At 32.2% G+C, this 13,283-nt stretch overlaps 1 protein-coding gene across 7 annotated transcripts in view; it reads left to right on the top strand.

Moving 5' to 3' along the window:
• The window catches only part of Nbea (neurobeachin), a 651,894-nt gene that overhangs the window by 64,310 nt on the left and 574,301 nt on the right, over positions 1-13,283 (top strand). For all 7 annotated transcript variants that reach the window (XM_058582531.1, XM_058582532.1, XM_058582533.1 and 4 more), the window contains exon 2: positions 11,300-11,531. In XM_058582531.1, coding sequence (XP_058438514.1) covers positions 11,300-11,531 — 232 coding nt within the window. The remainder of the gene's footprint in view (positions 1-11,299; positions 11,532-13,283) is intronic.

The following is a 13,283-nucleotide window of genomic DNA, read 5'->3' on the forward strand; positions in this document are numbered from 1 at the left end:
GATTTGTATGTTGAACCAACCTTGCGTCCCTGAGATGAAACCCACTTGATCTTGAGGCATTATCTTCTTGATGTGTTTTTGAATGTGGTTTGCTTATATTTTTTTAAGGATTTTTACATCTATGTTCATGTTATAGGTCTATAGTTTTATGTCATTGATGTATCTTTGTCTAGTTTTGTGTCAGGGTTATACTGGCTTCATAGAATGGGTATGTTCCTTACCTTTCAATTTCATGGAATAATTTAAGAAGATTTGTTTGTTTTCTTCAAAGAGCCATTAGAACTCAGCTGGTAATCCATCTGGTCCTTGACTTTTCTTTTTAATTGCTATTTCAATTTCATTAGTATATATTGGTTTATTTAAGTTTTCTATATATTTCTGGTTCAATTTGCATAGAACATATATGTCTAGAAATTTGTCAGGAACTTCTAGATTTTCTGATATATTAGTGTATAAATTTTGAAAATAATTCGTAATTATCCCCTGGGTTTCAGAAGTATTTTTGTTGATATCTCTTTTGTCATCTCTAATTTTGATGATTTAGGTCTTTTCTCTTTGTTTTGGTTAGCTTGGCTAACAGTTTATCAACCTTATATATCTTTTCAAAGAACCAACTCTTCTTTGTATTGATCCTGTGTATTTTTGCCCCCCAGTTCCATTAATTTTGCTCATCTTAATCATTTTGGGTCTTCTACTGATTTTGGAATTAGTTTATTCTTCGTTTTCTAAGGCCTTGAGGTGGAGCATAAACTTATTGGTTTGAGATCTATTTTTTTGATGTAGGCACTCAGTCCTATAAATTTTCCTCTTAGAACATCTTTCCTACTGTCCCAGAGATTTTTTTTCATACGATTTATTTTTATTTTTTTTAGTCATACATGACAGCAGAACGTATTTTGACATATAATACATACATTGAATGCACATACATCAATCATAATGTCTATTCTATTCTGCTGCCCTTCCTATCCCCCCTACTCCTCCCCTCCTCTCCCATCATTTCTCTGTCCCAGAGATTTTGATACATTTTGTCTCTGTTTTCAATTGTTTCTAAGAATTTCTTTTCTCATTCCTTCTTTGATCCATTCCTCATTTAAAAGAATATTGTTCAATTTCCATGTGGTTTCTATTATTGTTATTGCTATTTACTTATAGTTTCATTCTATTATGATCTGATAGGATATTTGGGGATTATATAATTTTTTTTTTTTTTTGTATTTTCTAAGACATTCTGAGAATATTGTCTATTTTGGCAAAGGTTCCATGAGCTAGTTGGAAGAAGATAAATTCAGCTGTCTGTGGTAAAACATTCTGTAGCTATCTATTAGGTTCATTTGAGTTATTGTATTATTTTGGATGGAAATATTCTTTATTGATTTTATGTTTTAATGACTAGCCTATAGGTGATAAGTATGTGTTGAAATCACCTAGGATTATTATATTGGTTGTATTTTAGATTTAATGTAAAAGAGTAATTTTTAAAAATTTGTTATATATGACAACAATGCATTACAATTCATATTAGTAATTTTTTAAATGAAATCGGTACACTGATATTTGGAGCATATATATATGTATATATATATTTACTGTCATTATATCTTCTTGTTGGGTTGTTCCCTTTATCAGGATATAGTTGCCTTCTTTGTCTCTTCTGATTAATTTTTGCTTGAAATTGGCTCTGTCAGAAACAAGAATAGCTACTACTGCTTGATTTGAGGCTGTTTGTGTGGACTAATTTTTTTCTTTTATCTTCAGCTCATGAGTGTGTTTGCCTATGAAATGAGTTTCTTGCATACAGCATATAGTTGGATGTTGTTTTTTTGATCCATTCTGACAATCTTTGTCTTGTAATTGGGGAGTTGAGTCCATTACATTCTATTTTGGTATCTCTATGTATTTGTTATTTCCTGCCATTTTGATTTTTTGGTATACTTAATTCTGCCTTGATTCCCATTTAGAAGATTACTCTCTTCTTTGATATTTATGTATCTGGAAGCTTTGGGATTTGTTTTTGGGTTCCTCTGTGTGCCATAATCTTTTTTTTTTTTTTTTTTTTTTGAGTATTCTTTGTAGTGCTGGCTTGGTGATCATGAAGTCTTATACTTGTCATGGTAAGTTTTGATTTCCTCCTTGAATTTGAAAGAGGGCTTTGCTGGATAAAGCAATTTTGGTTGGCAATTATTTTCATTTAGAGCTTGATAAATCTTGAAAACTTGATTTTACAATCTGGATTGAGAAGCCAGAAGGGAGCCTGATTGATTTGCCTCTAAATGTAACCTGATGTTTCTTTCCTTCATATGATACTTATTCTTTATGATGTTGAAAACACATGGATTTAAATTGTGATGCTGAGACTAACTTTGCAATATTCAATAGCTTATTCAACTACTATTAACACCCATTTCCTCATGTATTACCCTCATTGCACAGATTTAGATAATTAAAGGGAGCTATATATGTAAATTACTCAATAGATAATATTTATAGCAGCATTCAAGCATTCACAAAATGGTGATTCTCAGTTATCTTGTTTCCACTTATGTATTTCTTTATAAAATTCCATACATATATGGCCCTATTTAAAAAAAACACCTATCAGAAATTAATAACTTAGATTGTACCTTTTATAATTTAGATTGTACCCATTTCTAAAAATATTTGCATCAACTCATAGTACAAGATAACCGTAGACTAAGGAAGCAAAACGCTTGTAGGAAAACATAAAAGAAAAGGAGATAATAAAAATATGTAATTATTAAATTTTGATTATTAAATTAAACTTTAACTTTCTGACAGACAAGGCAAAAAAGGATAATACAGTGGCTTACATTACTTTAACTGTCTAGTAAAAGAAAGCATACTGGTTTGTTGGCATGCTTAATATTTCCCCTGAAATTTTGTGATAAGAGAAATGCATTTCTTTAGAAAGGAACATTGTCAATGTAATGCATGATGAAAGTCACTTAATTTAGATGTCTAAGGAGATGAGAAATTGCACTATTTCCTTGTTTAAAAAAATATTTTTTAAACCAGGAATTGAACTACTCAGGGGCACTTAATCACTGAGCCACATCCTCATCCCTTTTCTGTATTTTAGGTAGAGACAGGGTCTTGCTGACCTGCGTAGCACCTCGCTAAATTGCTGCGCCTGACTTTGAACTCGTGATCCTCCTGCCTCAGCCTCCTGAGCTGCTGGGATTACAGGCATGCACCACTGTGTCCAGCTTACTATATTCTTAAATGGCTTGTAATTTAAAGGGCTTTTATATCTCTTTTTATTTTATATTTTCCCTGTATGTAAGTTATAGTAAATGTCATATATAGTTAAGCCACCATAGATTATACAAAAGTGCTATGGTATCTGAGGGGAAGGTATTTTTAATTTTGAAACGAAATTTTCAAAAGGCTTTACTGAGGAGGTAAAATTTAAGTTGAACCTCTAATGATTATTATTTTGAGAAAAGTATAAAATATGTGGGTAATTGTTTATGTGTACATATAAATGTATTTGTCAATGTGGAGGTAAAAGCATGAAGAAAAGCAAGAAAAAGTGAGAGTTATATGTTGGTCTCTGTTTCAGTAAGCTTTTTTGCTCAGTGACTAAAACATTTGACAAGAACAATGTTAGAGGACAAAAATTGTATTTGGGGCTCATGATTTCATATTTCATAAGTCTCTGTCCGTAGATAACTGGCTCCATTCCTTGGGGCTCCGGGTGAGATAGAGCATCATGGTGGGAAAAATGTGATAGAGGAAAATGGCTCACAGGATGACCAGAAAGCAGAGAGACTCCACTCACCAGATACAAAATATATAACCAAAGGCATATTCCATGCCCCACTTTCTCCAGCCACACCCTACCTGCTTTCAATTATCACTCAGTTGCCTAATAGGGATTAATTCACTGATTGGATTAAAGCTTCATAATTCAATCATTTCACCTGTGTATGTTCTCGAATTGTCTCTCATGTGAGTTTTTGGGGTACACCTAATATCTAGACTATAACAGTGACATAGATAAAATTGGTGAATTTAGGAAGATGAGTGAGGTTGGAACTTGGAAGACTATGAATGTTATTAAAGAATTTAATCTTTAGAAAAACACTGGAATTCCTTCCTTCCTTCCTTCCTTCCTTCCCTCCCCCCCCCCCCCCCCCCCCCCCCCCCCGGATATCTGTGTTTGGAAAGAGTTATAGTGGCAGGTGGAATTGATGAATTAGATGAACTAGATGTCCCATTTTCAAGCTTAAATCATCTCTAAATAATCTGTTTTATTGTCTGATTTTCTTCGCCATCCTCAGTTTTTTACAGACTTTTATTACATTATTATTAGTTAGATTATTATAGTAACCTACTAGTAGTTACTTTGTAGTCTAATTTGTTTGCAGTCCATCATCATTCTACTTTGTTCATGATTTCCTTTAGTCTTGAAGCTATTTAAGATAGTTGATTTAATTCTGAGTCTTGTAAGTTTAAGTTTTCCCGGTAGATGGGCCATACTTTCTTGTTTCTTTGCATGTCCTATATTATTTTGTTGGGAACTAGACTCCCCCCTTCTCCCCCCCGCCCCCCCTCAGTGTAGTAGATAGAATTCCGGGCTTCACACATGCTCGGCAAGTGGTCTACTACTGATCTATACGTACCCAGCCCTGGAATCTGGGCATTTTGAATGTTATAGTATGGAAATTCTCCATATCAGATCCTTCTCTCCCCCTGTGTTTGTTGTTTGTTTAGTGACTTCTCTAAATTATGATGATAAGGTCCAAGTTCTCTATTGTGTGTTATTGTTAAAGTCCGTGTTCTGTTTGGTGGTCACTTGCTTTGACAGTTAACTAAAATTTCTGAAACCAAAAAAAGAAAAAGGAAGAAAATAAAAATAATTTCTTAATTTTTGAGGATGGTTCCGCATCTCATAAAGCCTAAGGGCTATATAGAAGGGAAAGCTTAGGTCCTTATTAGGTCTTTTTTTGAGTAGATCCTGCCTTGGTCATGCATGTGGCTGTCTTAATTCCCCTGTATATATGGAAGCTATGTTAATCAGCTTTTTTTTGTTGCTGTGACCAAAATACCTGTCAAGAATAACTTAAAGGAGGAAAAGTTTATTTTGGGCTCACAGTTTCAAAGGTTTAGTCCTTGTTTGGTTAGCTCCATTGCTCTGGGCCCAAGAAGACGTCAAACATCATGGCAGAAGAACATGTTGGAGGAAGGTTGCTCAACCCATGACAACCAGGAAGGAGAGAGAGAAAGTGAGGTGCCAGGGACAGTATATAAATCCCAAAGGCAAGTCCCCAGTGATTTACTTCCTTTAGCCATACACCCCCCAACTGCCTACTGTTAGCACTCAGTAATCCATTGAAATGATTAATCCACTGATTAGCTCATAGTTCCCAGAATCTAATAATTTTATCTCTGAGCATTCTTGCATTAACACATAAGCTTTTGGTGTTGGTGGGTAATATAATAAATAAACCATAACAGGAGCTTTAAAAATCCTTATAACCCCACATACCTCCTTTAGTCACTTTGATTATGTCTTTCTTTGAAGCTCTCTCTGTTGCCCCAGGTGGCTGCAGCTAATACTTTTGCCTTCAACTGCTTTCAGCAAGTGGCCCATCCCTGGGAATGCTCCCAGTTGCGTCAAACAAAGGGAATTCTTTGCATCTCTCTTTGAGACAGTTGCCAGACAGGTGAAGACACAGACATAAATCTTTGATAATAAGGTTGACATTGCCACCTCTGGAACTTACAATCCTTATTTGGAGTATAGGCTGCCATCCTTATGGCTGTTTCCAATCTGAGATATATGGGATGGGTAGACAGGTAATTTAAAATTTCACACAAAGCATTAACTCCTATGTTAATCAACTATTTGATTAACATATACATCAAGTATTTCTCTGGTTGTTGTACATTTTTTATTAGATTCCAGAATTTGTTAAAGTTGATCCTGACACTTTTGGCCAACTTATTAGTTGCTTTGGGGAATCTATATAGCCCTAGACTAGCCCACTCTGCCATTCTTTTGGTGATGTCACTCCTAGCTTTCTTTTTCTAAGGAATATGTTATGAACTGATTTCACATGGAAATAGTAAGAATCTGAAAGTAGAACTATGCTTAAGCCTAGTTTAACAACTACAAATTATGATTAGCTTACTTAAATAGAAAAAGTGTGCCCTACGAAGGCAAGAGTATGAATCTCCTGAATTTTTTCCTCATTACCTTACATGAAACCTTAACACATTTTCCAAATAGTAATAGAAGAAATAGTAAGGCAACTGAGTAGTATAACCATGGTTGAGAAAACATTTCTGTCTTTTCATTAATCTCTGGAGCATTAGAAAATTTATATGGCAATTGTAGTAATTAACTGTTGATCAAAAACAAACAAACAAACAAGAATGCTGTGTAAAGCCTGGCTAATGACTTGGGGACTAGACATGGAAATGAACCTGCTTTCAAGCCTGCATTTCTCCCTCCTGTCTTCCTATCCTCTAATACTGCTATCATCTCCTTGTAAGTTAAATATTGAATATATAACTTATATATACTTGGCAGTTTACTAGTAATATATATAAATGGATAGTAAGAAAGAAATAATCCTTGTTCTGTAGAAGCTTGTTGTAATGTGGGTGATAGGAAGAAATCTGTGAACAACTGTTGTCTTGTGTTTTTACTTATTCTGGTAAAACAAGATACCAGAGACTGAGTGGCTTAAATCACAGACATTTATTTCTCGTAGTTCTGGAGGCTTAGAAGTCCTGCAGTCTAGGTGCTGTAAGATTTGATTCTATGAAATAGCCCCTCATCCTGGCTTATAGATAGCTGCCTTTGCACTGTGTTTTCACACAACACAGAGAGAAAAAGTTCTGATTTTTGTACCTCCTCTTCTAAGCAAATTAATTCCATCATACCTCCTAAAGCACAAGTCTCCTGATATATTACATTTCTGGTAGAGCTTCAACATATGAATTTTGAGGGGCACAGATATTTAGTCTATAAGATTATGTAGTGATTGCTATGATGTAGATGGATTATCATGGAAGTTCAGAAAAAGATCCTCTTTCTGGGAAGGTCTTTTGGGTGAAGTGGTTTGTAAACTGATATTTGGAAGTTAAAAAATCCAAGGGTTCAGGGAGAATAATACGCTATGCATATATTCTCTTCCTAGTAATGCATATAAAGAATTTTACATGAAGTGAAAAATGACATTATAGAAACCTTTTATCAGTAATTAGAAAAGGGGAAGTAGAGGAAGCAGAAACTAGGGAGTTAATTGGAGCGTGATGAGCAGTTTATTAAGTTTAAACTTTATTGAAGTAAATAAATTGCTAAGAAATCCAACTGAATAATGATTGTTCAGTTTTATTTAATTAATGAATGATGAATTATTCTATATTATCCTAACTAAATAACCTTAGATTTCAGTAACTTTGGTTCTATACTTAAGGAAATCAACAAGATACTTTGTTATTAATTAGTGTTTTCTGGCAGTGTATTTCCCAGTCACATTATATTCCAAAGTTTTAATTCAATAAACTTTATTTCTTTCATGTAAATAAAAGTTAAAGTTAATCTATATTTATTTTGTATAAATTCACTTAAGACTGACTCTTGAGTCATTGTGGACTGCTTCTCTTACAGTGGTAATGCCTTTTAGAATTTTCAGTACAAGTCTTGGAGGAAAAGGAAACCCTTAACTCTGCCAATAGAGTGTCATGATGACACATAAAATTCATGGAAATTTCAATTGATTTCTGGGTTTTCTTTTATGCTATGGTATAGTGATTTGACATATCTTTTCTAAGAAGAGTTGTTATTGATATTTAGCTTTTTTGACTTTACTGTCTTGCATTCTTTAACTTTCAGGCTGTTTTTCATTTCTTTTTTAGTTTTTGTGTATGTGTTTGAGAGAGAGAATTCTCCTGTAATGCAGTATTCAAAATCTACTTTCTTACTGAAACTACTGTGAACAAATTAGTTTTTCTTCCTACAGATGTTTCATTTCTTATCCACTGAAATCATTCTTTCCTCATTTTGCCCTTCATATTGCTACTATAAGCATGTCATCTCTTTTGCTTCCTTAAGTCTACCCATCTGACTTCATTACAAAGTGTCTTTTCTAATCTAAATTGGAATCCTCAATCTGCCATTTACCTCATTCATGTTGTTTAACTTGACTTATCTTCACTTTTCTCCTATAAGGACAATTATGCCTTTTTTTAACAGGTCTTTCAGATGGAGAATTGTTTAAATAATAAGTCAACTGTTTCTACTTTTTCTTACATGCTTTAATTGCTAATAAAACTATAAAACTACTCATTAAAATGGAGACTATTTGTCTAATATTTAAAGATAGTCATACAACAGTTAGTCTCTAATACTAATGTGTGAAATATTGTAATAAAAGCTAGAAAGACTAACCCTCTTTAGAGAAAACAAGTCTATATCTACAATAAATATCTCTGCTATTTTTCACCATGAAATCAGAGAACCATAGCCACACTCTTTTGTAATTAAAAGATGTATAGAAAAGGGGCATTGTTTTTGACTGTGAAAGATGGCAATGTAGTGTTCATCAGAACGTGATTGTTAGAATTTCAAAATTAATTATTAAATTCCTTTTAAAGCAGATTTTTTTCTTTCTGTTGAGACAATCTCTGCTATTATATTTTATAATGACACTTTCTTATACCACATTCTGCTAACAAGGTTAAGACTGGATTAAGAGATCAGTCTAAAAAATACTTAAATGATCTCCTCTTTTAGTGTGTTTACATTTTTACACATTTTTTTTCAAAGGCTCATATATATAACCGTCATTATCTATTCACTTTAGTTCTTTAGTTCTACTTAAGTGTACTACATTATTGATTTTCAACCCTTTTTATTACTTCATGTGATTTATTTTTTGAGAACTTCTTTTAGTACCTAATAAGTGGTTTATAAAGATTCATGATAGTGTTGACTCAAGTCATTTTGTTGTATAATAATAAATAAATAGGAATTCTTTTGTTTTCAGGCATGATAAAAGTGATATTTGAGTTGGTTTAGACCCAAGTAGTATCTGAAAGAGAAACATGATTCACAGTAGATGTGTGTTTGCAGGAAACAAGACTGAAGCTGGCCGAGTTTCCTGGTACTTCAGAGGTGTATCAGATTAGATGACTACATTTTTTACCTGGAAGATGGGGCTGCTAAAGACAGTAGCAAATCTTAATTGAATGCTAACTATATGTCTGCCATTGTGCTTCAGTACTATAACCCAATTATCACATTTAACCCTCACAACTGTCCTGTTAGAAACTTTCATTCCTATTTTGTAGATAGAGTAAGGAGGCTTACAGAAATAGTTCATTCATTAAGGTCTCCTAGCTAGTGACTGTTTTAGTCAGAATCTGAATCCAGTAAGTCTGAGTTCTGAGCCAATCTTTTAATCACTGTTGTAGCTATTTTCATCCATAAGCCAAAAATAGTTGTAGTTGAATTTGTTTCAGATATAGAAGTGAAACTAGCTTTTTATCAGAGAAGGTATCTAGGTCAGTTCAAAGTCAATATTTAGCAGAAGGAATAGTTGTTTATAAAGATGAATTTTGGATTTGTAACAGAGAAAAATATATATGGAGTATAATATTTCAAAATTTGAGAAAAATGTTTAATTTTGAAGATTTTTAATATATTGTTAAATGAAATTTTTATTGTCTGTATGGGCTTATGTGAAGACAAATTTCTTGAATTTGGTTCCTGGGTCCACTACCTGTTTTCTGATCCTTTTCAAGGTATTGTAACTCTGTCTGTGATTCCTTATCTGTAAGATGAAGAGAATTTATAGCTTTTTAATAGATGCTTAGCACTTATAGTAGTGCTAAATGCCATATTAGGTGAGATAGTGGTATTGTTGTTATTTTTTTCTGTGTATATCTTACTATCTACATATATGTATATACCTCACTGATAGAAATTAATTTCAATTCTTGATCCTAATTTTAATTCCTGCCTGTTTCTAATCTTGGTTTTTCTTTGCTTCTTCTTTCTCAGTTACTTATATTTTATGTTCTGTTTTATGCTTTTTATAACTTGTATGTCCATTTTTGTGGAATAATTTAGAGTGTACATACATACATGTACATCTTTGTGAAATTTAATACTGTTAGTCCTTAGAATTTTTCTTGTCCACTGATATATCATTGCTCTGAAAACAGTAAGTTCTAGATGTTAACAAATAAACCACTTGTTGAATTAAAAAATGAATTATTATATTCAAAATTTTAGGTTTTCATAAAAGGTTATTATTTTATTACTAATTTTCCATTCTTTAGATTAAAAGGAGGATATCCAGTTTGTCAATGTTCTTTAAGAATGATGCCTATAAATGAATATAATAATCCATGTATAATTTGATCAACATAGTAAAAGAGTATCACTATATTATTTTACTCTGTGTATTTGTCTATCACTACATAAAGTAGCATTTGTTAGGGACAGAAATAGCTCTCAACTCATTTGTCATAATGCTACAAATAAGATATGCTTCTGTTAAATTAACTTTCTTTATCTCATTTCACATTTTGGCTTTTAAAAGACATCTTTTATAAGACCTTGCATATTTCTGTGCTCAATTCATTTTTTAATATTTATTTCATCATTTTCATTTATTGTTATTTGTGCTAGTATCAGTTTCATATTTCTTCATCTATATATGGTGATTAGACCCAGCTTTTTCTTTTCCTGTGACATCTTTTTGAAGCCTAATCTTTTAAAAACTAAACTTCAGGCTGGGGATGTGGCTCAAGCGGTAGTGCGCTTGCTTGGCATGTGTGCAGCCCGGGTTCGATCCTCAGCACCACATACAAACAAAGATGCTGTGTCCGCCGAGAACTAAAAAAATAAATATTAAAAAAAATTCTCTCTCTCTTAAAAAAAATAAAAAAATAAACTTCATCTTAAAATTTTTCCTTAGTGAGCGCTGTGTTTTCTATTGATTATCACTTTTAAAGGCCACGCCTTTCTTTTAAGAATTTGTCCTGAATCCCACCCAGTCATCACAGGCTGAAGTTTGCTTTATTATTCTGATTTTGTTTTTTCTATCTTTGTGAAAATCAGATTTCTGTTTGGTAGGTTTAGTTCTCACATCTACAGTTCTTAAACTTTGAATCAAAATTATACACCAGAAGATTTGAAATTTTTAGTGAAGCTGTTTTTTCCGCTAGTTGAATTTTGGGTGTTGTTTTACTTCATTGTTATAAATTACCTCCTATGTTAACTCACTAGTTAATGTTTCTTTCTGTTTACTTTCAGCTTGTTGGTGGTGAATTTGATTTGGAAATGAACTTTATTATCCAGGATGCTGAGAGTATAACTTGCATGACAGAGCTTTTGGAGCACTGTGATGTAACATGTCAAGCAGAAATATGGAGCATGTTTACGGCCATTCTACGCAAAAGTGTTCGAAATTTACAGACTAGCACAGAAGTTGGGCTAATTGAACAAGTATTGCTGAAAATGAGTGCTGTAGATGACATGATAGCAGGTATGGGACTGTTCAACAGGAAAGTACAATTAAAATATTTATAAAGCTCATGTACTTATCATTATATTTTGTAGGTAAAATAGATTGATTTGTTGAAATTATCTTGATTTTTAAAAAGATAAACAAAAATGTATGGAAAATTTATATACTTTTATATTAATTGAAAACCTGAAGAGTGAAAAACGACAAACCTAACTAGTAATTTACTTTTCTAAGTTTTAGAAAATCTCTGTACAGTGAAGTAAGTTCTGTGGAATCAATCAGGAAAATAAACAGTATTTTCTATGTAGTATATAATTAAAACTTTACATGATTAAAATATCAAAATGCATATTTCTTTTCTGTATAATGAATGAATGCTTTACCAAATTATCTCAGCTTTCTGCTCTTTAGTTTGGCATATATGGCAGTATGACAGATGAGAGGAGGTACTAAAAGTTTTAGAAATAAGTATGGTGTATCTTTTGGAGGTGTTTATTGTACTTTGATTTTTTTGGGGACATCTGTGTTAAACATTACTTAATAGAATATAAAATATGCATAAATTTCATGATAAAACATTATTTTTTATGCTCGTTAAGAATTATTTCAATCATAACTTTGAAATCTATGGCTTGTCACCACCAACCCTTCTCTTCCTGCAAGTGAATTCCCCTCAGTGGTTGGATGCACTTCAGTAGGAATGTTTTGAATGATGGTCCCAGAGCAGCAGTTATTGCCAGAAAATAAGTTTGGAGTTTGAAATGTTGATTATTGTAAACCATGGATTTTCAGCATAATTATCTTCTGACATAAAAGTGTTTTCATAATTTGAAAAGTGACCATCTGACTTTTCACAGTATCGTATCTGATTCTTAAAAGTATTTCAGACACAAGAGAATGCAGTTTAATGTTTTGACTTATGCTTTAATTAATTTCAAAATTTGTAGAACAAACCATTAAGTAAGAAAGACTGAAATGAACAGTGTTGATTAAAGATTAATGCACTTTTAATGTGAATTTTTTTAAAAAAATTGATTTTCCTAGCATATTAAAATAATTTCTAATTTCTTTTGAGGTGGCATATATCTGTTGAACATGATTTAACATTCTCTATATTTGGTACTGATGGCTAACTTGATGAAAAAGGAGATTCAGACTTAGATTTCTTAAATATCCTTTTAAAGAAAATATTGTACTTCTGTAAATTCTGGAGTTACTTAACTGGAATTTATTTGTATAAACTTGTATGTATACATGTTGTATAGAATATCATGTGATCTTTTAATCCTTATATCTGAGCTTAAGCTCTTAAGTGTATGTATATGTGTAAGTAAAGTGGCTTCCTCTTTATATAGTTTACAGAAGAATTCAGCAACATGTGACTCATAGTTCATGGAAGCGTAATTCATGAGATTAGGATGTAAAGTGACAGTGAGGATAGTATCCCAGAATTTAATGTCTTGATATTTTCTATTATATAAAGCTTTTATCCTTTTTTCTAAATAATAATATTGAGTACACACAAGTTTCACTTTTTATTTTAAGCAATTTCTTACAAAAGAGCCTCTCAATGGAATGATATAAAAAAAGAGAATGCATACCAGAAAATCTTAATTTTTAGTAGAGAAATTAAAATGTAAACATCATATTAAGAAACAGTGAATAGCCATCCAAACAATATTAGGTTTTCATCTCTGAATGTATTATCTAGCATGTCATACGTTAAGTTCAAAGAGTTACTTTTAATTTAGTAATGTGAATGTATCACTA

The sequence above is a fragment of the Marmota monax genome, unplaced genomic scaffold (genome assembly GCF_021218885.2).
Source record: "Marmota monax isolate L192 unplaced genomic scaffold, Marmota_monax_Labrador192_F-V1.1 WCK01_AAM20220418_F8-fsc00011, whole genome shotgun sequence".
In the NCBI taxonomy this organism is placed as follows: Eukaryota; Metazoa; Chordata; class Mammalia; order Rodentia; family Sciuridae; genus Marmota; species Marmota monax.